General features: G+C 38.5%; 1 protein-coding gene and 1 pseudogene across 2 annotated transcripts in view; both read right to left on the reverse strand.

Moving 5' to 3' along the window:
• The window catches only part of DGKK (diacylglycerol kinase kappa), a gene marked incomplete at both ends in the record, with an annotated part of 129,038 nt that overhangs the window by 28,917 nt on the left and 74,211 nt on the right, over nucleotides 1-25,910 (reverse strand). Inside the window, 6 exons of the mRNA XM_084870818.1 lie at nucleotides 5,868-5,959; nucleotides 8,268-8,349; nucleotides 9,214-9,353; nucleotides 10,315-10,423; nucleotides 11,127-11,310; nucleotides 13,698-13,800. Of these exons, the coding sequence (XP_084726944.1) occupies nucleotides 5,868-5,959; nucleotides 8,268-8,349; nucleotides 9,214-9,353; nucleotides 10,315-10,423; nucleotides 11,127-11,310; nucleotides 13,698-13,800 (710 nt within the window). The remainder of the gene's footprint in view (nucleotides 1-5,867; nucleotides 5,960-8,267; nucleotides 8,350-9,213; nucleotides 9,354-10,314; nucleotides 10,424-11,126; nucleotides 11,311-13,697; nucleotides 13,801-25,910) is intronic.
• LOC311615375 (homeobox protein PKNOX1-like) lies at nucleotides 14,655-15,909 on the reverse strand (annotated as a pseudogene). Its single transcript has one exon. The product of its transcript is annotated as a homeobox protein PKNOX1-like (transcript).

The following is a 25,910-nucleotide window of genomic DNA, read 5'->3' on the forward strand; positions in this document are numbered from 1 at the left end:
CCTTTTTTTTTTTTTTTTTTTTTTTTACCCAGCCTCAACCCCCTCTTGTCTGGCACCCATCAATTTGTTCTCTAAATCTATAAATTTGCTTCTGTTTTGTTTATTCATTTATTTTATTTCTTAGATTCCACATATAAGTGAAATCGTATGATATTTTTTTTCCTGTCTAACTTATTTCACTTAGCATAATACTCTCTAGGTCCATCCATGTCATTTCAAATGACAGACTTCATTTTTTTTCATGATGGAATAATATTCTATTGTATATATGTACCACATCTTTATTTATTTTTCAATGGACAATTAGATTGCTTCTTTATCTTGGCTATTGGAAGTAATGCTGCAATGAACATAGGGGTGCATATGCTTTTTTGAATAAGAGTTTTGAATTTCTTCAGGTAAATGCCCAGAAGTGGAGTTGCTCAGTCATATAATAGTTCTATTTTTAATTTTTTGAGGAACTTCCATACAGTTTTCCATAGTAGATGCACCAATTTGCAATCCAAACAACGGTGCATAAGGGTTTCCTTTTCTCCACATCCTTGTTAAGACTTGTTGTTTGTTGATTTATTGATGATAGGCACTCTGACGGGTGTGAGGTGACATCACATTGTGGCTTTAATTTTCATTTCCCTGACTATTGGAGATGCTGATCTTTTCATATGTCTCTTGGCCATTCGCTTTGAAGAAATGTCTATTCAGGTTCTCTTCCATTTTTTAATCAGATTAGGTTTTTGATTTATTTATTTATTTATTTATTTATTTATTTATGTTAAGTTGTATGACTTCCTTATACACAGGGTGTCCCCAAATCATGTATAAACACATTTATAGCTGATCGCTCAATTGATGTTTGTTTTTTCAGCCATTCTGAATTTGAACAAAGGAAATTCATCCTAAAATGCTACTGGAAGTTTGAAAATGCAGTTGAAGTACAAACACTGCCTTTATAATTATTCAAATGTATACACACTTTAATAGCTGAAAACTCAATTTTCACTCCTTTTCAGGTGTAACTGATTTGAAATAATGAGTGAAACCATATTAAGCTTTGAACAAAGAAAATTTATCCACTAATTTTTTTTTTATCCTCACATGAGGATATTTTCTCATTGATTTTTACAGAGAGAGGAAGAGAGAGAGAAAAATAGAAACACTGATATGAGAGAAATGCATCTATTGGTTGCCTCCTGTACATGCCCTAACCAGCTCCCAGTGAGGAGCCTGCAACTGAGGTATGTATGTGCCTTTGACTGGACTCAAACCTGGGACCCTTCAGTATGTAGGCCAAATGCTCTGTCCACTGAGTCACACCAGCTAGGACCATTAAACTTTTTTCATGGGGATACATAAAAGATAAAGTTTACGACACGAAACTGGCAACAGTTGACAAATTGAGAGTGCCCAAATACCTAACGGAATGATTCTTGATGTTTACGATTTCATTGCTTCACATTATAAGCAGTGCCTGGATGAGAACAGTCATCAGTTTGAAAACAGGCATTGACAAAAAAATTATTCATTTATGTAGATTCTTTTAAATGTTGAAAATAAACTCTATGTTAATAAAGACTGACTTTATAATCATTCAAAGTATGTATACATTTTTGGGACATCGTATACTTTACATATTAACCCCTTATTGGATATATCATTGAAAAATATCTTCTTCTACTCAATAGGTTGTCTTTTCGTTTTGTTGATGGTTTCCTTCACTGTGCAAAAAACTCTTTAGTTTGATGTAAGTCCCATTTGTATTTATTTTTTTCTTTTGTTTCCCTTGCCCAAGGACACATACACATAGCTAAGAGTGATGTCAAAGATTTTCCTGCCTATATTTTCTCCTAAGAATTTTATGGTTTTGGGTCTTTTATTTAAGTCTTTAACCCATTTTGAATTTATTCTTGCATATGATGTAACAAAGTGATTTAAGTTTCATTTTTGCATGTACCTATCCAATTTTCCCAATATTATTTATTGAAGAGACTATCTGTAACCCATTGTATATTCTTGTCTCCTTTGTCATAGCTTAATTGATCATATAAACATGAGTTCATTTCTGGGTTCTCTATTTTCTTCCATTAATCTGTGTCTATTTTTATGTCAGTACCATGATGTTTTGATTACTATAGCTTTGTAGTATAGCCTTTAGACCAGTTAGCATGATATCTCCAACTTTGTTCTTTATTCTCAAAATTGCTTTGGCTATTTAGAGTCTTTAGTAGTTCCATTAAAGTTTTAGGATAATTTGTTTTAGTTCTGTAAAAAATACCATTGGTATTTTAATAGGGATTGCATTGAATCTATAGATTGCTTTGGGTAGTATGGACATTTTAATGATGTTAATTCTTGATTCTTGACCATGGTACTAGTATATCCTTTATTTTATTTGTATATTCTTCAATTTCTTTCTTCAATGTCTTATAATTTTCAAAATACAGGTATTTTACCACCTTGGTTAAAATTATTCCTAGGTATTTTATTCTGTTTGATATTTGGGACAGTTTGAAAAGAATAGTAGTAATTATTCTTTAAATATTTGGTAAAATTCACTTGTAATGCCATCTGTTTGTTGGGAATTATCTCTGTATCTCTATCTATCTATCTATCTATCTATCTATCTATCAATCATCTATCTATCTTTCTATCTATCTCATCTATCTACCTATTTTTATTATTGCTTCAATTTCACTAGTTGTAATTTGACTATTAAGATTCTCTGATTATTCCTTATTCAGTTTTAGAAGATTGATGTTTCGCGGAATTTTTGTCTATTTCTTCCAGGTCACCCAATTTGTTGACATATAATTGTTTGTAACATTTCTTTATAATCATTTGTATTTTAGGTGCCTCGTTAGCACAGTAGGTAACGCGTCAGTCTCATAATCATTTGTATTTTTAAAAAATATGTATTTTATTGATTTTTTACAGAGAGGAAGGGAGAGAGATAGAGAGCTAGAAACGTCGATGAGAGAGAAACATCGATCAGCTGCCTCTTGCACACCCCCCACCGGGGATGTGCCCACAACCAACGTACATGCCCTTGACCGGATTCGAACCTGGGACCTTTCAGTCCACAGACCGATGCTCTACCACTGAGCCAAACCGGTTTCGGCTCATTTGTATTTTTGTAGTGTTGGTTCATCACTTCTCCTTTTTCATTTCTGATTTTATTTATTTGGGCCTCCTCGATTTTTTTTTTTTTCTTGATGAAACTGGCTGAAGGTTTACTAATTTTTAAAAAAATATTTTCAACAAATCAGCTCTTGGTTTAGGTGCTTTTTTAGACTCTATTTATTTACCCTTGGATCTTTATTGTTTCCTTCCATGTACTCACTTTGGGCTTTATTTGTTCTTTTGTTTCTATTTCCTTTAAACGTAAGGTTAGATTGTTTATTTGTCTTGTTTCTTGAGGCAGGCCTGTCTTGCTATATAGTAAAATTTCCTTTTAGAATTGCCTTGGCTGCGTGCCATAGATCTGGGGTTGTTGTATTTTCATTTGACTCAAAGCATCTTTTGATTTCTTCCTTGATCTCCTTGTGAACCCATTCATTGTTTAGTAACATGTTATTTAGCCTCCATATGTTTGTGTGTTTTTCAGTTTTCTTCCCATAATTGATTTCTACTTTTATACCATTGTGATTAGAGAAGGTGTTTTGTATGATTTCAATGTTCTTAAACTTATTGAGACTTGTTTTGTGGCCCAGCATGTAGTTTATCCTGGAACATGTTCCATGTGTCCTTAAGGAAAATGTATATTCTGCTGAAGTGTCCTAAAAATATTCATTACATTTATATAGTCTAATATGTAATTTAAGGCCACTGTTGTCTTATTGATATTCTGTATGAATGATATATTCATTGATGTTAATAAGTGTATTACTGGGATATATCCCTTTATGTCTGACAAATTTGTGTCATAAATTCAGATTCTCCTATATTGGGTACATAGGTGGTTATGAGAGTTATTTTCTTTTGCTGTATCGGTCCCTTTATCATTATGAAATGCCCTTTTTGCCTCTTATTGCAGTCCTTGTTTTAAAGTCTATTTTTCTGATATAAGTATTGCTATGCAAGTTTTTGTTTTGTTTTGTTTTGTTTTGCATGAAATATCTTTTTCCAGCCCTTTATGTTTAGTCTGTGTGTGTCTGTGTCTTTTGATTTGAAGGGGTCTCCTGTAGGAAGCATATGTATGGGTCTTGATTGTTTAGCCATTCAGTCACCCTGTTTCTTTTTAATGGAGCATTTACTCCATTTACATTTAAAGTGGCTATTGCCAGGTATTTAGCTATTGACATTTTATAATTTGTTTTTCTGAGTAGTTTTGTAGTTCTTTTCTGTTCTTTCTCCAGTTTCTGTTTGTTGGGAGTTATCTATTATAATATCTATCTATCTATCTATCTATAATCTATCATCATCATCTATCTATTCTCTTATTTTCTTTATATGTTAATGACTTTCTATAGTGTTGTGTTTGGATCCCTTTCTCTTTTATTCTTGTAGAATTTTTTATTTGCTGTTACTATGTGCTTCCTATATACCAAGTTATATTTATAGCAATCTATTTTAATTTGATGGTCTCTTAACTTAGAACACATTCTAAAATAAGTACATTTGTAAATTACTCTCTCCACATTTATGTTTTTGTCATTATTTTTCACCTCTTGTGTGTGTTTATATGTATCCCTTAATTTATTGTTGTAATTATACACAATCTTCTTACTTTTCAACCTCTGTATTTTAGTTGATCCACTGCTTTTATTATATGTGTATCTCTGTCAGTGAGAATTTGTTTTTTTCCCAATATTTTCCTATTCATATTTTTAATCTTTTCATTTCTTCTTAAAGAACTCCTTTTAACATATTTTTGTGTTCTGATTTAGTGGAGACAAAGTCCTTTAGTTTTTTTTCTTGACTGGAAAATTCTTTATCTCTCAGTTCTAAATAATCACCCTTGATGGGTAGCATAATTTTGGTTGTATGTCATTGATTTTCATTACTTTGAATATTTTGTGATAATCCTTTCACACCTCCAAAGTTTGTGCTGAGAAATAAGGTGATAATCTTATGTGAGTTTCTTTGTATATAAGTAGCTGTTTTTCTCTTGCTAGTTTTAAGATTCTCTCTTTGCTTTTAATCTTGGCATTTTAATTATGAGGTGTCTTGGTGTGGGCCTCTTTGGGTTCATCTTGTTTGTGACCCTCTGTGCTTCCTGGACTTGTCTAGTTCCTTCACCTGATTAGGGAAGTTTTTCAGTCATTATCCCTTAAAATAGGTTCTCAATCCCTTGCTCTCTCTCTCTTCTCCTTCTGGCATCCCTATGATACAAATGTTGGTGTGCTTGATGTTGTCTGAGAGTTAAACTATCCTCATTTTAAAAAATTCTTTTTTTTCTATTATAATTGGGTGTTTTTTGTTTGTTTGTTTTTGTTTTTGTTTTTTTGCTACCTTGTCTACCAGATTGCTGATTTGATCCTCTGATTCATCTAATTTATTGTTGATTCTTTCTAATATCTTCTTCATTTCAGTTATTATATTCTTCATTTCTGAGTGGTTTTGGAAAGATAAACATATACAGCAGTCCCTCAAATGACATAATATTGTTTAATATCACTTTATTATAATGTTCATGGAATGCTGTAGAAACTTAAATGTTGTTTATATCAATTAGCCTATGGTAAAACTGATTTCACTCTATGTTGTTTTGCCATAGTTCCAAGAACCTATTGACGATGTCAAGTAAGGATTTACTATACTTTCCTTGGCCTCAACACCCCAAACTGTTAAAATGAATCCTACCTCTGACTGAAGACAGCCCATGGGGGGCAAGAAAAACCCCAAAGTTTGAGAGCCAAAGGAAGACTGACCTGGTTGGGATGATCATCTCTGTAGGATACTTGGCCTTCAGGATTTTGTTCAACTCAGTGGTTGCAGATTCCAAGTGTTGGATGGCAGCAGCCTAGGGGGAAAAAGAGTGTTCAGACTTGGGACCTTAGCAATGTGACATAGTGTGCTACCCATCCTCATTCCCTCATTATTTTTTACCATCAACACAACTGCCTCTCTGGAAATAATTATAATTAAGGAATTTTTTTTAAAGATCCTCTTAATAATCTTAGCTCTGTGGTCATTCTAAAAATAAAAGATTTATATTGTTTCCTCTCATTTAAATTAATATTTAAAACTCATATAAAGGTGATAATATTTATTCCTTGTTTCAAATGAACAATCTCATATTACATAGATAGTAAATACTAGATCTGGGATTGGAACCCACATTTCCCCAGTACCAGATTATATCCTCTTATATAATAATACTAGTAACTGGAGGCCTAATGCACAAAATTAGTGGAAGGACTTGGCCACTGCTGCCATGGTGGCTGCCTCTGCCTCAGCCTCTGCCCACCATGGCTTTGTATGGAAGGAAGGAAGTCTGGAAGGACATCCAGTCTAATTAGCATATTATACTTTTATTATTATCTACACTAATAAAAAAGAAAGATGCAAATTGACCATACCTCCACAATGCCCACCAGCCAATCAGAAATGAGTATGCAAATTAACCCAACAAAGATGGTTGGTTAATTTGCATACATAGGTGCCAAGTGGCCAGGGGTGGGTGGTGCCAAGTGGCCTGGGTCCCAGGAATTGGCACCAAGCCCACAGCCTCCTAGGATCATTGCTGGCCTTGGGAGGTAAGGGTGGCATGTAGGTTGACAGCAGATAGCAGGGCCTGCTTGGCCATAGCTGCAGTGACCCGTGAGCAAGCAAGTGAGCCTGCAGGAAGCACCCAGCAGGGCCTTCTTGCCCATCGCCATGGTGTGGAGCCAGCAGGCCCCGTAGAGAGCAGAGAACCATGGGGAGTGGGCCTAAGCCATCATCAGTAGGACATTCCCTAAGGACTCCTGGAGAGGGTGCAGGTTGGGCTGAGGGACCCCCTACCCATGCACAAATTTTGTGCACCAGGTCTCTAGTTGAAAATAATAGCATCTATTTATATAGCACTTACTATGTGCCAGGCTCTGTTCTAAGCTATATATATATATATATTTTCATGTAGTCCTTATAATAAGTATTATTATCCCAGTTTCACAGAACAGATAACTGAGGCATAGGAAAAGGGGTATCTGATAAGTAGAAGAATCAGGATTCAATTCCAGATAGTCTAGCCCTTGAGTCTATAATTTTAACTACAACTGCATCTACCAAGTCCTGATGAGCCTATATCTTTAATATATCTTAAGTGAGTTCCGCTTCTTCTTATCTCACAAGTAAAAATCATCATTATCTTTTATCTAGACAATTACAACATCTTCTGTCTTTCTCCTTTCTTCTAATCTTTATTCCTCCAATTGTTTCTCTACCTACCATGGAACTCCCCTGCTTAAAACCTTTCTATTAGATAACAAAATGGATAGATTTGTGATAAAGTATAGTAAAATATTAATGGTAGAATCTACCATTTAACACTTTCTATGTGTTTGAAAAATTTGCTAATAAGGTAAAAAAATCTTCTATAATTCTCATTGTTTTTAGGATAAAAGTTCAAATTTCCTACCATTGTTTACCATGTTCTTCCTGGCCTGCTCCTGATTACTTCTCCAGTTTCATCTTTAGTAGAACTTCCTGTATATGCCTTGGCCCCATATGCCTCAGCCATTATGAATGCATTTCAGTTGTGTGACTATTCCATGCTCTCTCTTGCCTTTGGAACAACACACACTGTTCCATCAATTTGGAAGAGGCCTCCTCTTTCCCACTATCCTGGTTAACTCTGGTCCTTAAATATCTTCTGAAATGGTAGTTATTTTGAGAAGCTTTCCCTGATTTCCCCAAGACTGGCTTACGTACACCTACTGGGTGTTACCACCCTTGCTACTTCTTTATATACTAAAACTCATACTAATTAATAATTTTTTTCTACCACTGCAACTATTAGTTCTATGACAGCATGGACTGTTATTCTTCTTTAACAACTAGCATATAAAAACAGCTTCTAGAACAGTATCTCACACTTCATAATTAATTCATAGTTTCCATACCTATTTTGAGTGGATGAATGAGTATTAGTAAATGGCTGAATGAATTATGCCCACAGTACCTATCACCATTTTTTGTAAATAGTTGCTGATTGACATGTCCCTAATTTTCAATGATCTCATTCTCATCAAGCTCATAGAAAATACAATAACTTCTCTCTGGGTTTTGCCTATTATTTCACTGTGCAATAAAGATATTGGCCTGAAATACAGCTGGGTAGTACTTACCTCAAATCGGGGTATATCCATTTCAACTTGCCCTCTTAGCAACGGGGTTTGTCTGGGAGTCTCACGAATCATTACACTCCATCTGAAATGAAGTTCAAAGACAGACAGACAGATATTTAGGACTCTGTTTCATCACAGGCAGATATTTATGTGTTTATGTGTTGGGGAGAGATGTAGGGGATGCCCAAGCTATCTCAGGTGACCTGACATCAAAATATACCACAAGGTAAGGGGGTCCTCATGGCTTCTCTAGAACAGTGTGATGGAAGGAATTCCATCATAGGGTTCTCAGAAAGCAGTGTTTCTTAACCAGAGGTAAATATCAAGATCACCTGAAGTGCTTTTATAAAATACCCATATCAGACCCTATTCAAGACCCACTGAACAAGAATCTTTGTGATAGGCCCTGGCTTGGTATCTTGATAAAGCACCCAGGATATCCTCAGGGGAAATCATATATCAAATACTATGCCCCAGCATAGAAAGCCTTTCTTATCAGAAGATAAGATGGCAATACTCTATATTCAGTAAAGCATAGACAGTTTAGGCTAATTGTGTATGAACTCTCATTTTTTTAAGTTTCTTTGATAACTTAATGAAAGTGTAAAATAGTTTCTATACTATTCTAGAATAGAGAGATGGATACTTCCCCATGGAAAAAAAATGTGCTTACATAGCTATACAATTTAAAGAAGGTTCACAGAACCCTTGAAATTTACCCACAGGGATATTTCTTTAGGATATTTTGAGTTGATGAAGGGCTTCAGTGATGTTTGAAGGATACATAGTAGGCCATAGTTTCCTAATAGCCAAGCCCTCTACCTCCCAAACTGAGGACATAAAGGCTCTATGAGGGAGATGAAAGCATTCCTGATTGAAGTGATGTAATGAAATAACTAGTGTACAACTGGGAAAGGCACAATAGCCTGATCTTTCAGCCACTCACCTGTCTAGAATCCTCACACTGGCCTGTTCCACTCTGTTGAGGATGTCCAGAGGCGACTTGTTTTTGTTCCAGAACGCACCCCAGCCTAGGACACGGGCCAGATCATTGCCGGTTCCAAGCGGGATGACTGCCAGCTGACACTGCAAAAACAAAACCAGGTACCCTTTTCAGACAGAACTATGAAGAGTCACCCATAAAAGAACACAGAAGGCACTCTTTGGGAAAGATGGTGATCTCAAAGCCAGTGGCAATAAGGGATTTATGATTTGGGGAATTATGTTAGGAAGATGTTTGAAATTGAGTGAAATTTTCCCAAAGGGGTTGAGCCCCACTCTTGGCCATACAGAGCCTACCCGGTAAAGGGAAAAGTTGATGGAATATACCAAATATGTATAGCTATGTTTATAAAAGAAAAATATAGTCACAGATTTCTATTTAGGCTGGGCCAAAGACATAAGGTGTCTTAAGAGAAAAAGCTACGGGATTCAGAAGAGCAGAGTGTTGCTTAGGGAAAAGGGGGGAGAGGTAGAGGAAAGTTTCTGCTACTCTTGAGACTCAAGGAAGAAAATGGAAGAAATTAGGGGCTGAACATTGCCTGAGGCCACTTCTTTTTTATTTGTTCTCCTCCCCTTCAAATCTTCATTTTGGGTCATTGTTTTCCTGATAACTCCCTCATTTCTCTATCCATAGGTAGACAACCAGAAAATTATCTAGATCCGTGGTCGGCAAACTGCGGCTCACGAGCCACATGCGCCTCTTTGGCCCCTTGAGTGTGGCTCTTCCACAAAATACCACAGCCTGGGCTAGTCTATTTTGAAGAAGTGGCATTAGAAGAAGTTTAAGTTTAAAAAATGTGGCTCTCAGAAGAAATGTCAATCATTGTACTGTTGATATTTGCCTCTGTTGACTAATGAGTTTGCCGACCACTGCTCTAGGTGAGCAGGCTTAGTTTGGAAATCTACCAGTCAGGCTAAGTATGAAACCAATGGGAAACATGTATTTTACAGACAGGGAGAGTGAAGACTAAGGACTTTTTGGGATGAGAAGCTTCACACCCCAGTATTCCTAGCAATGGGTAAACTGAGTCAGCTAGAGACTCACCCTTTCATGCAATCCTAAGGCATCAATCAGAGATAAGACCCAGCTCACACTGCCATCTCCACCACAAACGACAATGCGAAAGCGAACAAAGTTCTTGAACATGGACAGCCTGGAAGAAAAAGGAGAAAAGGGAAACATTTAATGGACTGTTGGGTTTTACAACTCTTTCCTATAATGTTTCCTACAAAGGGCCCAAGGACTGTTTCTTCTTTACCCTGCTAACAAGCTACATCTTTCTTTCCCTTAGCCACTATCTCTATGCTTTCCTAAAGTTACAGGCAATGCTCCCATAGGCAGTCCTGGAAATCAGGCCTTGCCTTAACCCATACTAATCCTATGCCAAACCTTGCTCTAGAAGCTACTAGTAACCTAGCTAAGACTACCTGCTGAGGTCCAAGAAGAGTGTCTCACATGGTGGCCAATGGGCTCACTGAAGCCAGAGCTGAATAGCCAGATAGTCCTCAAATAAAAAAGGCCTGTAGTAGAGATATAACTTTGGCCCCATTGGAGAGGGGAGGGATGAATGACAGGAAAGATGGACAGCAATATCCATTTGCCTCCTTTGAGGTAAGGACACAGTTTTGCTTCTTTTAACCAGAAAAGGTGGAGCAAATCTGAGAGCAGGATATGGGCTTGAAAGGATTCCTCCAAAATACCAGTCAACCCCAAATACTCTGGAATTATGTGTCTGTGTCCTGACTTCAGAAAATAGGTATTTCCTGCCCAGATACTAGAACTAATTCCAAGAAGCCTATCCTACTCTAGAATGTGTAAAAGGCAAAGCCCCACTATATCCCTTATGCCATACTTACCCGGCTTCAGGTCCACCCTTCGACAGGTCAAACACTTGAGATGGATTCAGGTATTGCTTAAATTTTCTGAGGAAGATTACTCCCTGATGATCGCCACTTTTCGAGTTGATGAAGATGAGAAGGGGGCATGAACAGGCTGATGACCAATCAAGATTCCAGTAGTCTGAAGATACTGCTAACTGGCCTGATAGAAAGAGAAAAAGAAGAAAAAAAGAACAGGGTTATTGAAATGGAAACAAGATATAACTTAATATAACTTAATATTAAATTTTGCAAACACTTTTTAAAAAGAGTTTTCTTGATATACAATGTATATACAAAATTTAAACAAAAGGCAATATGTTAACACAATAGTAGTTAAAACATTAATTCATTTATTTAAAAAATATGTATTGTGGGCATTCTCTGTGCTCGTCCTTGTTATATTCTGAGAATACAGTGGAAAACAAGATAGCAAAAGTGGAACTTGTATTCTACTGGAGGTAGACAGATCATAACACATAAATATAAAAAAATAATGTGATATGAAGTAAACTAAGTAGAAAAAGGGAATGGAGACTGGAAGGGGTGTTGTTTTAGACAGGTGGTCAAGGATAGCTTTCCTGCGGAGGAGGTAACATATGAGATGGGACTTGCATAAAGTGAAGAATGCATATATCTGGAAGAAGATATTTTTTGGTGGGTGGGGATGAAAAATAAATGCTAAGACCCAGAGAAGAGAGACTGTGAAGTGTCTGACGACCAGTGAAGAAAATAGCAAGCCTGATGTTGAGTGAGTAAGGGGGAGGGCAGCAGAAGATGAGGTCAAAGAAGTAATAAGGGCCAGATATAATGGGTAGGATCAACATCATTAAAATGTCCATACTTCCCAAAGCAATCTATAGATTCAATGCAATCCCCATTAAAATACCAATGTCAAATTACAGCGGGGAGGATAGGGAGATATGGGGGAGATAAGAGATCAACCGAAGGACTTGTATGCATGCATATAAGCAAAACCAATGGATGAAAAACTCTGGGGGAGGGTAAGGGCATGTATGGGCGTGGGGGGGGGCAATGGAAAGATATGTACACATATAATACCTTAATAAAAAAAGAAAAGAAATGAAATACCAATGGCATATTTCACAGACCTAGAACAAACTCTCCAGAAATTCACATGGGCTAAAAAAGACCCTGAATAGCCACAGCAATCATGAGAAAGAACAAACTTGGAGGGATCACAATACAAGATATCAAGCTGTATTACAAGGCCACTGTTTTCAAAACTGCCTGGTACTGGCACAAGAACAGACATATAGACCAATGGAACAGATTGGAGAACCCAGAGATCAACACAAGCCATTATGCTCAATTAATATTTGACGAAGGAAGAGCATACAGTGGCATCAAAACAGTTTCTTCAATAAATGGTGTTGGAAAAATTGGACAGATACATGCAAAAAATGAAACTAGACCACCAAATTACACCATACACAAAAATAAACTCAAAATGGATAAAGGACTTAAGCATAAGGCAGGAAACCATAAAAATCTTAGAAGAATCCACAGGCAGCAAAACATCAGACATATGTCATAGCAATATCTTTACTGCCACAGCTCCTAGGGCAATGGAGACTAAGGAAAAAATGAACAAATGGGACTACATAAAAATAAAAAGCTTCTGCATAGCAAAAGAAACCATAAACAAAACAACAGGAAAACCCACTGCATAGGAGAACATATTTGCCAATGTTATATCCGAGAAGGGCCCAATCTCCAACATTTTCATGGAACTCATACAACTTAACAAAAGGAAGATAAACAACCCAATAAGAAAATGGGCACTTATTGAAAGAGGACATACAGAAAGCCAAGAGACATATGAAAACATGCTCAAAGTCACTAATCATCTGAGAGATGCAAATCAAAACAACAGTGAGGTACCATCTCACATCCTGTCAGAATGGCTATCATCAACAAATCAACAAACACAAAGTAATGGCGAGGATGCGGGGAAAAGGAACCTTAGTACACTGCTGGAGGAAATGCAGAATGGTGCAGCAACTGTGGAAAACAGTATGGTGTTTCCTCAAAAAATTAAAAATGGAACTTCCATTTCACCCAGTAATCCCACTTCTATGAATATATCCCAAGAAAACAGAAACACTGGCAACCCCATTTAGCATTTCTCCAGAGTTAGGAGCATCTGCATTTGAGCAAGGCCAAGTTTGTCCAGAGAATCTTTTGAACAATTTGATTAAAATTGGGTAGCAATGTAGATTGAAATGTAGCAATGTTAGGCAGATTCATAACCAGGTAAATACTTATGTCCACAAGATTGCTTTTGCATAGGCTGATGTGACAGAGACTACAGAGAATATACCCACATACATATACACCATAAATATCAACATTCACCATCCCAAAGGTCTTAAGAGAAATGAATTATCTCTACACATATGCACATTCCTACTCCTCAGAAATATTTGACTGGCTGAGGAGAATAATTTAATTACAGTCCTTTTCTCCAATCTTTTCACCTCCCCTTCCTCCCCAGTATATTTCTGAGATTAAAGTTAAACTACTCACCATCCCCTCGTGGGTCGGTTAGGGCGGTTGGAGGAATGATGGAATTTCGGTGGCGCCCAAACCAACATTCCTTGGAAAACCAACGCCTACAGTCATCATGCACCTGAAAGACATGAAAGACAACAACATTGATCAGTTTTGAGTTCCAATTCTAAGATTTGAGCACACAGTTTTCAAATCTCCCTTTCTGAGATTTAGTGCCATACACATACCCCTGACTCAACCTCTCTCTACCTGGAGCCTGAACCATCCCTGAGTGTGGCCTCTGAACTCAGTTTCTTTCAAAGGTGGCTTTCAGCAGATACCCATCATAGGCACTGAGAGGACACCAGTGTTAAAGTACACACGTAGTGGCCTACAAAATGGGAATTTACCTGCAGCATGAGAGTGCTAATCCTAATAATATGCTACTACACTTTAATCCTTACAACAATTGTGTGTGGTAGAGAAGACATTAAGTTCATTTTAGAAATGAAGATACCAAAGCTGATAGCAGTAAAGGATTTTGATTAAGGTCAAACAGCTTGGAAGTGACAGAGTTGAGACTCTGATATCTTCCATACTAGTGGCCATTTTTCTGAAATTTATGACATCTTCAAGCACCACTTCCTGGACAATTATACCATTTTTAGAGGACACGAGCCTTGACTAATTACGCAAAAACAATAAAAAGACAACCAGAGGATACCAGAATCTTTTTTTTTATTTGAGATTATAATTGACACACAACACTATATTAGTTTCAGGTATACAACATAATGATTTTATATTTTTATATATTGCAAAGTGATCACCACAATAAGTCTAGTTAACATCTGTCATGTAACATAATCACAAAATTTTTTTCTTGTGACGATAATTTTTAAGATTTGCTCTTTCGGCAACTTTCAAATGTACAATACAGTATTATAGTCACCATGGTGTACATTAATTACATTAATTAATTACATTATTTATTTACATTATTTGCTTGTCGTCACTCTGCTCCGCCATCATGACCTGCTGCATGGCCAGGGTAGCGCCGTCTGAGGACAGAGACTTGAGGCTGTCCATGTCCATGCTCACGGGCGTGGTGATCGTCACAACAGCTCCTTCTGACATGGTGAGCCTATTGGGTGGTGGCTGTGTGGCTCCGGATGCAATGGAGTCAGGCCAAAACCTCTGAACTGGTCTGTTCTGAGCAGTTTTCTTCTTTGTTTTTGGAGTTTCTGAACAAGTAGAATCAAACATCGGCTGAAGAATTCATCTTCTAGCATTGATGAACCAGTTGTTAACTTGGAATAGTGTCAAATTTGTCTGAGCAGCAATCTGTTTTTTTTCTCATCTTCTGTTGGGTAGGGATGCCCTATGTGCTGAAAGACCCAGGACCGCATCACACTGGTGGCATGCTTTGGCACAACTCCCCTCTTGTTCTTGGATGAGCCATTGTCTTGATGCAAGATGCTCAAATCTTGGTTTAACTTTAACTGAAGCTGCGAGTTCTGGATCTTGATTGTCCCAGGTGACAACGCCAGTGTCACTACTTGGCCTTGAGGAGTGGTGACTGTAACAGGCTGATAAACTGTACCACCTGCCACTGTTGCCATAGTTACATCCCCCTGTTGCAGCGTGGATACAGGCACCACAATTCCTTGGGGGCTGAGAGTGCCTAAGTTGGCACTTTGAATCTGCTGGGACTGGACAGGGGAGTACGGGCTTCCAGATTCTCTACTTAAGAGAGTTTCACTGTTCATTTTCGTTTTTAGACAAGCAATATATTGACTGCAGAAATCTTTGCAGAGTTCGTTAACCTTTTCCAGCTCAAGAAGTTGAATACGTAAAACTCGGATTGCTTTGACCATTCAATTGTCAGTTTCTGGATCTTCACAAAAGAAGGGTTTTCATTCCTTCGATTGCTCCTTACAAAATGTTCAATGTCCACATCAAAACTGGCAGAAGGTGTGCCTTCTGAGCCCTGGGTGGATTGCTCACATTTTTCAAACACCAAAGCTAATAATGGAAACAGTGGATGCCTATAAATGGCCTGCTTATCTTCATCCATCAGTGTCTGGGACCCCACAGGGGAAGGGCTCACTCCTTCCACATCAGGTTCAGAGCAGTTGGGATCTTGCTCTGTTTTTAACTCTGTTACTACCGTGTTTCCCCCAAAATAAGACATCCTCTGAAAATAAGACCTAGCGCAACTTTGGGAGAAAAAATTAATATAAGACCCTGTCTTATTTTTGGGGAAACAGGGTACTTGTATTTGTTGCCCATCTTGATAACTGTCTATGCTTAATGTCTGTGTAGCCAATGTCATGGTTAAGTTTATTATAAGACATCAAATCATCCTGAGTCAAAAGCAAATGGTTAGGCTCATATCTGTGCACTTAAGTCCTTTAGTTGACACACATATGAGCCTAACCAGTGGTCAAGGACAATAGGGACGTGGGGGCATGAGTGAGGGTGGGGGGTTGAGGACAAATATGTGATACCTTAAGAAAAAAATTAATTAATAAAAATTCAAGCTGTATAATTAATAACCTAAAATGTAAGGGGGTGAAATAAAACTGTAAAATATAAAAATACTATTGAAATTAAATTGTAAAAAAAATAAAAAAGTAATACGAATATAAATTAAAAAAACAAAAAGCAAATGGTATCTGAGCAACTAGCAGAGCAGAGCTGCATGTCCCGGTAAAGAGCAGATGGTGAGGAACAGGTTCTATGGCCTGGGTGCCAATCTTCATCACACTGACAAGCGGCTGCAGCAATAGGGACCCGCAGTACCGCGCCTGCATCCAACTGTCACTCCGACATTAGGTTACGCGACACAGCCTCACTCAATGGTGAGGGTTCCCTTTTCAACACATACTGGCTAACACTTGTTTTCACTTCTCTTTTTGATAATAGACATTCTAACAAAATGAGGTGATATCTCATTGTGATTTTTATTTGCATTTCACTGATATTTATGAGGTTGCATGTGCCCACGACTGGAATCGAACTCTTTAGTCCACAGGCAAATGCTCTACCCATTGAGCCAAACTGGCTAGGGCATCTGAGCCCATTTTTAATGGGATGTATTGAGTTGTATGAGTTTTTAAAAATATATATATATTTTGGATATTAACTTCTTATTAAATATGTAATTTTCAAATATTCTCCCATTCAGTAGGTTGCCTTTTCATTTTGTAGATGGTTTCTTTGCAGTGTAGAAGCTTTTTAGTTTGATGTAGCCCCATTTGCTTATTTTTGCTTTATTTACCTTTGCTTTTAGTGTCAAATCAAAAAAATCATAACCAAGACAGATGTCAAGGAGCTTACTGCTTATGTTTTCTTTTAGGAGTTGCTTATATTTTCTTCTAGGAGTTTGATATCTTATATTCATGTCTTCAATCCATTTTTTTAAAGCTTTAATGTTGAAAGTATTACATAGGTCCTCCTTCCCTCCACCTTTAACCTCTTCCAGCCCACTCCCATCCTCCCCTTTTCCCCGAGGCCCTCACCACTCCATTGTCCATGTCCACGGGTTATGCATAGATACATACAAGTTCACTGGTTGATTTCTTCCAACCCACTCTCCCTTGCCTTCCCTCTGAAGTTCCATAGTCCGTTCATACTATTATGACTCTGGGTCTCTTTTTGATTATAAGTTTATTTGGTTCATTAGTGGCTTGGGTCAATTTTTTTGTTTGTTTGTTCTGTTCCATTGATCTGTATGCCTGTTCTAGGCTGTTTTGAGAATGGTGGCTTTGTGGTCTACTTTGATATGTGGTATTGTGATTCCTCCAACTTGTTCTTCTTTCCCAAGATTGCTGAAGCTATTCAGGGTCTTTTTTAATTCCATATAAATTTTTGGAGTGTTTGTTCTAGGTCTGTGAAATATGCCATTGGTATTTTATTTTATTTCTTTAATTTAAATTCTTTATGTATTACATATGTCTTCTTTTTTCCCCATTGACTTCTCTCTATCCGCTCCCACTCCCCCAGCACATGCCCTCACTCCCTAGTGTCTGTGTCCATGGGTTATTCTATTATGCATGCATACAAGTCCTTTGTTTGATCTCTTACTCCCCACCCCACCTTCCCTCTGAGGTTTGAGTATCTGATCAACGCTTCCCTGTCTCTGGATCTGTTTTTGTTCATAAGTTTATGTTGTTCATTATATTCAATAAATGAGTGAGATCATGTAATATTTATCTTGCTCTGACTGGCTTATGTCACTTAGCATAATGCTCTCCAGTTCCATCCATGCTGTTGAAAACGGTAAGAATTCCTTTTTTTTTTTTTTTTACAGCAGCATAGTATTCCATTGTGTAGATGTACTACCGGTTTTTAATCCACTCATCTGCTGATGGGCACCTAGGCTGTTTCCAAATCTTGCTATTATAGATTGTGCTGCTATGAACATAGGGGTGCATATATCCTTTCTGATTAGTGTTTCTGTTTTCCTGGCATATATTACTAGAAGTAGGATTACTGGGTCAAATGGGAGTTCCATTTTTAATTTTTTGAGAAAATTCTATAATGTTTTCCACAGTGGCTACACCACTTTGCATTCCCACCAGCAGTCCAAGAAGGTTCTTTTTTCTCCACGTCCTCACCAGGACTTTTCCTTTGTTGATCTGTTGATGATAGCCATTCTGACAGGAGTGAGGTGATATCTTACTGTTGTTTTGATTTGCATCTCTCAGATGATTAGTGACTTTGAGCATGTTTTCATATATCTCTTGGCCTTCCTTCTGTCTTCTTTCAAAAAGTATCTGTTTAGGTCCATTGCCCATTTTTTTATTGGGTTGTTTATCTTCCTTTTGTTAAGTTGTATGAATTCTCTATAAATGTTGGAGATTAGGCCCTTCTCGGATATAAAATTGGCAAATATGTTCTCCCATGCAGAAGGATTTCCTGTTGTTTTGTTTATGGTTTCTTTTGCTGTGCAGAAGCTTTTTATTTTTATGTAGTCCCATTTGTTCATTTTCTCCTTAGTCTCCATTGGCCTAGGAGCTGTGGCAGTAAAGATATTGCCCTAGCAATACTACACAATGGGATATATGTCTGCTATTTCGCTGCCTATTGCTTCTTTAAGACTTTTGTGGTTTCCCATCTTATATTTAAGTCTATCCATTTTGAGTTTATTTTTGTATATGGTGTAATTAGGTGGTCTAGTTTCATTTTTTTTTTTTTTGCATGTATCTGTCCAATTTCCCAAACACCATTTATTGAAGAAACTGTGTTGATGCCATTGTATGCTCTTCCTTCCTTTGTCAAATATTAATTGAGCATAATGACTTGGGTCAATTTCTGGGTTCTCTGATCTGTTTCATTGGTCTATATGTCTGTTCTTGTGCCAGTACCAGGCAGTTTTGAGAGCAGTGGCTTTATAGTATAGCTTGATATCTGGTATTGTGATCCCTCCAACTTAGTTTTTCTTTCTCAGGATTGCTGTAGATATTTGGGGTCTTTTTTAATTCCATATGATTTTTACTTATTTAGGAGAGTTTGTTCTAGGTCTGTGAAATATGCCATTGGTATTTTAATGGGGAGTGCATTGAATCTATAGATTTCTTTCGGTAGTATGGACATTTTAATGATGTTGATTCTACCAATCCATGAATACGGTATATACTTCCATTTGTTTATGTCTTCCTCTAGCTCTTTTGTCAGCATCCTGTAATTTTCTGAGTATAGGTCCTTTATCTCCTTGGTTAAATTTTTTTCCTAAGTGTCTTAATTTTTTTCTTGCAATGGTAAATGGAATTGCTTTTTAAATTTCTCTTTATGAGAGTTCATTATTGGTATATAAAAATGCCAATTGATTTCTGAGTGTTAATTTTATATCCTGTTACATTGCCGAATTTATTTATTAATTCTAGTATTTTTTTGATGGGGTCTTTAGGGTTTTCTATGTACAATATCATGTCATCTGCAAATAATGACAATTTTACTTATTTTCCAATTTGGATGCCTTTTATTTGTTCTTCTTGTCTGGTTGTCAAATGCCTTTTCTGCATTAGTTGATATGATTATGTGATTTTTGTCTCTCATTTTTTAATGTGATGTATCACATTTATTGATTCGTGGATATTGTACCAGCCTTGCATCCCTGGAATAAATCCCACTTGGTCATGGTGTATGATCTTTGTAATGTAATGTATTGCTGGATCCTATTTGCTAGAATTTTGTTGAGGATTTTACCATCTATGTTCATCTGGGATATTGGCCTGTAGTTCTCTTTCTTTGTAGTGTCTTTTAAAAAAAATATTTTTATTGATTTCAGAGAGGAATGGAGAAAGTGAGAGAGAGAAACATCAGTATGAGAGAGAATCAATGATTGGTTGCCTCCTGCACATCTCCTACTAGGCATTGAGCCTGCAACCGGGCATGTGCCCTTGACCAGAATCAAACCCGGGACCCTTTAGTCCACAGGCCAATGCTCTATCCACTGAGCCAAACTGACTAGGGCTCTTTGTAGTGTCTTTATCTGGTTTTGGAATTATGATAATGCTGGCCTCATAAAAACAGCTTAGAAGTGTTCCTTCCATTTTTATTTTTTCTAATTGTTTGAGGAGCATAAGTGTTAGTTGCTCATTGAAGGTTTGGTGAAACTCTCCTGTGAAGCCGTTCAGACCAGGCCTTTTGTTTGCTGGAAGATTTTTCTTACTGCTTCTATTTCATCAGTTGTTATTGGCCTATCCAGGTTTTCTGATTTTTCCTGATTCAGTTTTGGAAAATTTTATTTTTCTAGGAATTTTCCCATTTCATTCATATTGTCCAGCTTGCTGGCATATAGTTGTTCATAGTGTTTTCTTAATTTTTTTTTTTTTTTTTTTTTTTTTTTTTTTTTTTTTTTTTTTTTTTTACTTATTTCAGAGAGAAAGGGAAAGGGAGAGAGAGAGAGACAATCATTGATCAACTGCCTCCTGCATGCCCTCTCAGTGGGGACTGAGCTGTAACCATGCATGTGCCCTTGACTGGAATTGAACCTGGGCCCTTCAGTCCACAGGCTGATGCTCTATCCACTGAGCCAAACCAGCCAGAGCCATCATATTTTCTTACAATCCTTTGTATTTCTGTGGTGTCAGTGGTTTCTTTGCTTTTATTTCTGATTTTATTTATTTGGGTCCTCTCTCTTTGTTTCTTGATGAGTCTTACTAATGGTTCATCAAATTTGTTCATCCTTTAAAAGAACTAGCTCTTGGTTTCATTGACTTTTTGTATCTTATTTAGGCTCTATGTCATTTATTTCTGCTCTAATCTTTATTATTTCCTTCCTTCTACTAACTCTGGGCTTTTCTTGTTCTCTTTCTAATTCTTTTAGTTGTAGGATTAAATAGTTCGTAATTCTTTTTTCTTTTCTTTCTTTCTTTTTTTTTTTTTTTTTTTAGGTGGCCTGTAGTGCAATGAATTTCCCTCTCAGGATTGCTTTTGCTATATCCCAAAGATTTGGGGCTGTTGTTTGTTAATTTTCTTGAAGTTTTTTATTTCTTTCTTGACCTCATTGGTAACCCATTCATTGCTTAATAAAATGCTATTTAGCCTTCACATGTTTGAATGTTTTTGTGTGTTTTTATTGTAGTTGATTTATAGTTTCATTTCATTGTTATCTGATTTCAATATTGATATGATTTCAGTCTTCTTAAACTTGTTTATACTTTCTTTGTGCTCTAACATGTTGTCTATCTTTGAAAATGTACCATGTGTTCTTGAGAATGTACATTCTGCAGCTTTGAGGTGAAATGTTCTATAAATTTCAACTAAATCCATCTGATCCAGTGTGTCATTTATAGTTTCCTTGTTATACTTTTTTTTTTTTCTTCAGATTTTCAGTTTTGTTACTGGGTAGCTTTTTAAAAAACTTTATTGTTCAGATTATTACAGATCCCTCTTTTTTATCCTCCACAGGCCCCCTCCACCAGGGTCCTGCCTCACCCCAGGCCTTCACCACCCTAGTGTCGTTGTCAATAGGTAATGCATATATGCATATAAGATCTTTAATTTTTTCCTACCTTCCCATTCCCCCTTCCCTCTGAGAATTGTCATTCTGTTCCATTTCCATGCCTCTGATTCAATTTTATTTATCAGTTTATTCTGTTCATTAAATTTCTTATTCCTTTATTTTGATTTTTATATTCAATTGTTGATAGGTATGTATATGTTGCTATTTTTGTTCATTTTTAAAAATCTTTTTCTTCTTCCTCTCCTTAAAGAGTACCCTTCAACATTTCATATTAGGGAATTAGAAGAAAGATTTGTGTGGTAATTATGTTACTGCAAAAAAAATTACCTGTGCACATACTATATATAATATCTATATAATAAAGAGGGAATATGCAAATTGTCTCTCCACCACAAACATGGCAGCACCCACAGCTAAGGCAGTGGTTTCTATAACACAAGATGGCAGTGCCCACAGCAGAGATGGGGTTTCCATAACACAAGATGGCTGTACCCACAGTGGAGGCCCAGTTCCCCTAATGAGCCTTAACAAGCAATCAGCAGGGACCTGAGGCTGTGGCCCCACCCCCTACCTCCATGGGGCTTGACAGGCGACCTCAGGCTGTGCCCCACACCTTGGCACCAGGCTGGGGGACATCAATCCACACTCCCCACCTGGCAGGGCTTGATGGGTGACTTCAGGCCATGCCCCTCTCCCAATGGGGCTTGACAGGGAACCTCAGGTTGCAACCCCCACTCTGGCACCAGGCTGGGGGACCTCGGCCATGTCCCCATTCAACAAGGCTTGACAGGGGACTACAGGCCATGCCCCCTCCCAATGGGCTTGATGGGAAACCTCAGGCTGCTCCTCCTGCCCTGGTGCCAGGATGGGGGACCTCAGGTTGCACCCCCACTCAGCGGAACTTGATCAGGGACCTCAAGGTGTGCCCCCCACCCCAGTGCTGGGCCAGGAGACCTCAGGCTGCTCCTCTCGCCCTCAGACAGGAGATCTCCGACTACGACCCCTGCCCAGTGGGTCTTGACAGAGGAACTGAGGCTGCATTCCCCTCCTGGTGAGGCTTGATGGGGGACCTGAGGCTGGGGACCTGAGGCTGTGCCCCCAACCCGGTGGAACTTGACAAGGGTGTGATCTGCCGGGTCTAGATCTAGCCCAATGGGGGGGCCAGCTGGGTCTGGGTCTTGCACGATTTTGAGGTGCACGTGGGTTTTTGAGCGGGGGGGGGGGGACGACTTCACTCTGGGTCCCATGGTGCACCCCAGACTCGAATAGGAGGAAGATTTTCATATGCATTTTACTAATTTTCTTTCATCTCTGACACTTCTATTATAGAGAAAGGGCAAATAGCAATAATAAAATATTTCTTCTAATGAATCCCCTTTTAATGTACATGAATTTCATGAACTGGGCCACTAGTAGTATTATAAAATTATTTGCTATGTATATATATTTAAAACAAATCAAAATTATCCTATCTGATAAAAGAGTAATATGCAAATTAACCATCACTCCGTTATACCAACAAGCCACGCCCACAAGTCACACCCATCAGCCAATCAGTACGAGTATGCAAATAAACCCAACCAAGATGGCTACGGCCACAGAGAGCAGGAGGGAGGCTTGGGTTTCCCCAGCAATGGCAGAAGCCAAGCTTTCCACCTGCTGGTCCAGGCCTCCACTGAAGGCTACAAAGTTTCAATAATATAAGATATATAAATCCAAACAAATGATGGCAGCCACAAAGCTGGAAAAAGCAGGAGGCTAGGGTTGCCCCAGGTGATGGAGGAAGCCAAGCTTTCCGCACACCCAGGCTGACCCAGGCCAACCCAGGCCTTGGCTTAAGGCTAAAAAGTTTCAATTATAGAAGATACATAAATCCCAGCAAAAATGGCTGCCACCACGGAGCAAACAGAAGTCTTGGCACCACTACAGGCTACAAAGTTTCAATTGTAGAAGATAAATAAATCCCAGATATCAGAGGTTCCACTTGAGTTGCCAGGGGGTGTGGCCGACCTGCAAACCACCAGAGACCCCTTGTCCAGGCCGCCCCATGTTCCAAGGGAACCCAAACCCTGATCTGGGACACAATTCAGGGCAAACCAGCCGGCCCCCATCCTTGCACCAGGCCTCTATCCTATCTAATAAAAGAGTAATATGCAGATTGACCATCACTCCAACACACAAGATGGCTGCCCCCATGTGGTCAAAGATCCTGCCCCTATGTTGACTCAATATGGGCACCACAAGATGGCCAGCAGGGGAGGGCAGTTGGGGGCAACCAGGGCTGAAGGGAAGGGCAGTTGGGAGGGACCCAGGGCCTGCAGGGGAGAGCAGTTGGGAGGGACCATGCCTGCAGGGGAGGGCAGTTAGGGGTGACCAGGCCTGCCGGGGAGGGCAGTTAGGGACAAACAGGCCTTCAGGGGAGCAGTTAGGCATCAATCAGGCTGGCAGGGGAGTGGTCAGTGGGTGATCAAGCTGGCAGGCAGAAGTGGTTAGGGGCAACCAGGAAGGCAGGAAGGTGAGCAGTTGGGAGTCAGCAGTCCTGGATTGTGAAAGGGATGTCTGACTATACGTTTAGACCTGATCCCACCTAAATGGGCAGTCAGACATCCCTCAAGGGGACCAGATTGGAGAGGGTATAAGCTGGGCTGAGGGACACCCCCCCCTTGTGCACAAATCTTGTGCAAAGGGCCTCTAGTTAAAATATAATACTACTGCTACTAATATTAAAAGATAATAAAATAACAATAAAAGATAAAGAATGTATCCGCTATTGAAAACTGATGAATAAATTGAGAGGTGGTTTATGTTGAATGTCAACTAAAACAGCCAAATCTAAGATTGACAATGACAGATTGAAACACATGCATGTGATTGGCACCAGCGAGAGCTTTATAAATATAGCACATGCATAAGTAAACATTTATTTTTAAATTGCAAGTGTGCATCATATGTAATGCACACATATAAATATTCATTTTTTAATTTAATGACTTTTATAAATATTTTAAAAATATAGAAAATTAAACATTATGGGCTGTGTGGCAGGGCTGCTGACTTCTCAGCCGTCTGAAGAGTTGGCTGCGGGTTAGCCGGACTCTTGGCCATGGTGTGGGACAAGCGGCCACCCTGAAGCTTTCGTCTTTCTGCCACTCCACTCGGTGCAGAGGAATGGGTTTTAGGGGATTCAGAAAATGGTGGTGGAATAAAGAGACTTGTTCCAAGCCTTGTCTCAGAGCAGAAAGAAAGAACAGCTGAGGGTCACATGGGGAGTGTTTGTTGGCAAGTTAAGGGACAACTAAACTCCAGGAAAAGGTGGGGAACTGCTGGACAGGGTCCCATTACCAGGCACCTTCCACTGCTGCTGGATCCCCTCCCAGAGCTACGGGCTTGGATGTGGAAACTGCACCATCTTGAAGGGGAAAGTGGATCTTATTGGAAGCCTCAAATCCACAACTGCAGCAACCACCAAACCCCAATTGATGCAAACATGCAGATTCAAAGGAGTTCTTCACTCCACCATGAAAGGAGAGAGAGAACTACATAACCAGACATCTGGAGAAGAAAGGCCATGGGGAGACAAAGAAACAGCCTGCATATGAAAGAAAAGCAAGCATCACCCGAAAAGGAAGTAAATGAAATAGAGGAAAGCAACCTATCAGAGAAAGAATTCAGATAAATGGTCATCAGGTGGCTGAAAAGAATGGAAGACATGCTGAAACCAGTTTGGCTCAATGGATAGAGTGTCGGCTTGGGGACTGAAAGGTCCCGGGTTCGATTCCAGTCAAGGGCATGTACCTTGGTTGCAGGCATATCCCCAGTAGGGGGTGTGCAAGAGGCAGCTGATCGATGACTCTCACTCTCATTGATGTTTCTAACTCTCTATCTCTCTCCCTTCCTCTCTGTACAAAATCAATAAAATATATTTAAAAAAAAAAAAAGAATGGAAGACAAATTTAACAATATGAGTAAGAACCAAGAGGAAATGAAGAAGAACCAAGAAGAAATGAAAAATGACATAGCTGCTGTAAATAACTCAATAGAAAGCATCAAGAGTAGACCAGAAGAAATGGAGGACCATACCAGTGAGCTAGAAGACATGGTGGGAAAAAATTACCAAGTAGAGCAGCTTCTAGAAAAAAAAAAAAAAAAAGCAGGAGGAGAGCCTAAGGGAACTATGGGGAAACAAAACAACATCCGTATTATAAAGGTTCCAGAAGGAAAGGAAACTGAGCAAGGAATAGAACACCCATTTGAGGAAATAATGACAGAAAACT

This window comes from Pipistrellus hanaki (assembly GCF_964339955.1).
Source record: "Pipistrellus hanaki genome assembly, chromosome: X".
NCBI lineage: Eukaryota > Metazoa > Chordata > Mammalia > Chiroptera > Vespertilionidae > Pipistrellus > Pipistrellus hanaki.